Genomic DNA, 2,142 nt, shown 5'->3' on the forward strand with positions numbered 1-2,142 from the left:
CTGCAGCAACCAAGAATGTGCGCCAACGCCATACGCCTGCGCGCCCATTAGCTTTTGTCGGCAAACAGACAATGCAGAATTAAAATACGCACGAGCTATAAAAAAAGAAATTAAATTAAATGGAGAAAATTATTATTCTAAAGTCAAATAGGGTTTACAATGCAATTTTGCCCAAAAACTTTGTATGTATTTGCATGTTTATTTCACCTCGTGCCACTTTAATGACCTGGTAACGTCCGTCAACCTTGAGCTATTCAATAACTTGGAAAAGTCTTAACCTTCTTCTTCCCTCTCTCTCTCTCTCTCTCTCTCTCTCTCTCTCTCATATGTACCGTGTTTTGACTTTCTCAATTTGAAAATCTCATTTTCCTCCCCACCTGTATATATATATAAACAAACTCAACTCCTTTGTCATATATCCTCCTCACAACGTTTTCAAAGTTCAAACCAATTCACAACTACATAAAAAACCTTCATATCAATCTTCACCTCTCACCTTTAATCAAACACTTTGTTGATCAACGAAAAGTATCCTTTGTCAGTTCTCAATTTTCGTCAGGTTTCTCGTTTCGATTTTGGATTTCTCGATCAAATGGACGAAGAAATTGATGTTCCCTCATTTTTTCTGTGCCCCATTTCTCTAGAAATCATGAAGGATCCCGTCACAATCTCGACCGGGATCACTTACGATCGAGAGAGCATAGAGAAATGGTTGTTCTCAAGCAAGAACAAGACTTGTCCCGTTACCAAACAAGTGGTTTCGGAGGATTCCGACTTAACTCCCAACCACACTCTTCGCCGGTTGCTCCAAGCTTGGTGCACAATGAACGCTTCTCACGGCATTGAAAGGATCCCAACTCCGAAGCCGCCCGTTAACAAATCTCAGATCGATAAGCTCCTCCGAGACGCCAAAAAGTCCCCAAACGGTCTGGCAAAATGCCTCAGTGAGCTTCGATCCATTTCATCCCAAAGCGAAGCCAACAAGAGAAGCATCGAAGCCGCTGGTGCAGGCGAGTTCCTTGCTTCAACGATAATCAACAACATCAAGAACGACAGAGAAAATGTCGAAAACGAAGAAGCTTTGAGCATTCTCTATAACCTAAATCTTAGTGAAGATGTTCTCAAAACTCTAATAGGCAAAGAGGGTGAGTTTGTCGAGGCCTTAATCAAACTCATGCAACGTGGGAGCGACGAGTCTCGGACGTACGCTGTGATGTTGTTGAGATCAATGTTCGAGGTTGCTGATTCGATGAGGATGACAAACGTAAAACCTGCATTCTTCGTCCAAGTTGTTCAGGTCTTAAATGATCAAATCTCACAACAGGCCTCAAAAGCCACATTGCAACTGTTGATCCAGTTCTGTCAATGGGGACGAAACAGAACCAAAGCCGTTGAATCCGGGGCGGTTATGGTCTTGATTGAGCTTCTTCTGGATACTTCTTCCGATAGGAGAACCTTGGAAATGACACTCTTGGTGCTTGACATGCTATGCAGCTGTGCGGAAGGCCGCGCAGAACTGCTTACCCACAGCGCAGGACTAGCCGTGGTGTCTAAGAAGATAATGAGGGTCTCGAAGGTGGCGAGCGAGAGGGCAGTGAAGATTTTGTTCTCCATTTGCAAGTTTTCCCCGACGTCGAATGTTTTGCAGGAGATGATGCAATTAGGTATTGTGGCGAAGCTATGCTTAGTTCTTCAAGTGGATAGTGGGAGCAAGACCAAGGAGAAGGCTAGAGAGATCTTAAAATTGCATGCAAGGACATGGAAGAATTCTACTTGTATACCAAGCAATTTGGTTTCTTCTTATCCATCTTGAAAAAGAAAGAATTGTGACTTTCTCTATTTTTAGTAATTTTCCATTTTTTGTGTACATAATTGATTTTTGGTTGGTTTTACAACACAGATATACAGATTAATGGGCATGGGTTACAGTTCCACAAATGTTTGATCGCATTCCTATGAATTTCTTATCTGGTTCTGCCTTTTTGGGAAATCAGAATACCATTAATTGCTCAATACATTTGGAACTTTTAGGAGATTACTATTTCTAGATCAAACTCTTGTTTTAGAAATTTTTTATTTAAGTCGTTTTGGGAAGAGAAATCCAAAGATTATATTAAGCTTCCATACTTTTAGCAGTTCTGG

General features: G+C 41.3%; 1 protein-coding gene across 1 annotated transcript; it reads left to right on the forward strand.

Annotated features, from left to right (window-relative positions):
- Nucleotides 1-398: 398 nt before the first annotated feature.
- On the forward strand, nucleotides 399-1,938 carry LOC126591796 (E3 ubiquitin-protein ligase PUB23-like). The gene has a single exon (XM_050257485.1). It carries the CDS (start codon nucleotides 593-595, stop codon nucleotides 1,811-1,813), a length of 1,221 nt encoding a protein of 406 aa, XP_050113442.1. The 5' UTR covers nucleotides 399-592; the 3' UTR covers nucleotides 1,814-1,938.
- Nucleotides 1,939-2,142: the final 204 nt, after the last annotated feature.

The sequence above is a fragment of the Malus sylvestris genome, chromosome 12 (genome assembly GCF_916048215.2).
Source record: "Malus sylvestris chromosome 12, drMalSylv7.2, whole genome shotgun sequence".
NCBI lineage: Eukaryota > Viridiplantae > Streptophyta > Magnoliopsida > Rosales > Rosaceae > Malus > Malus sylvestris.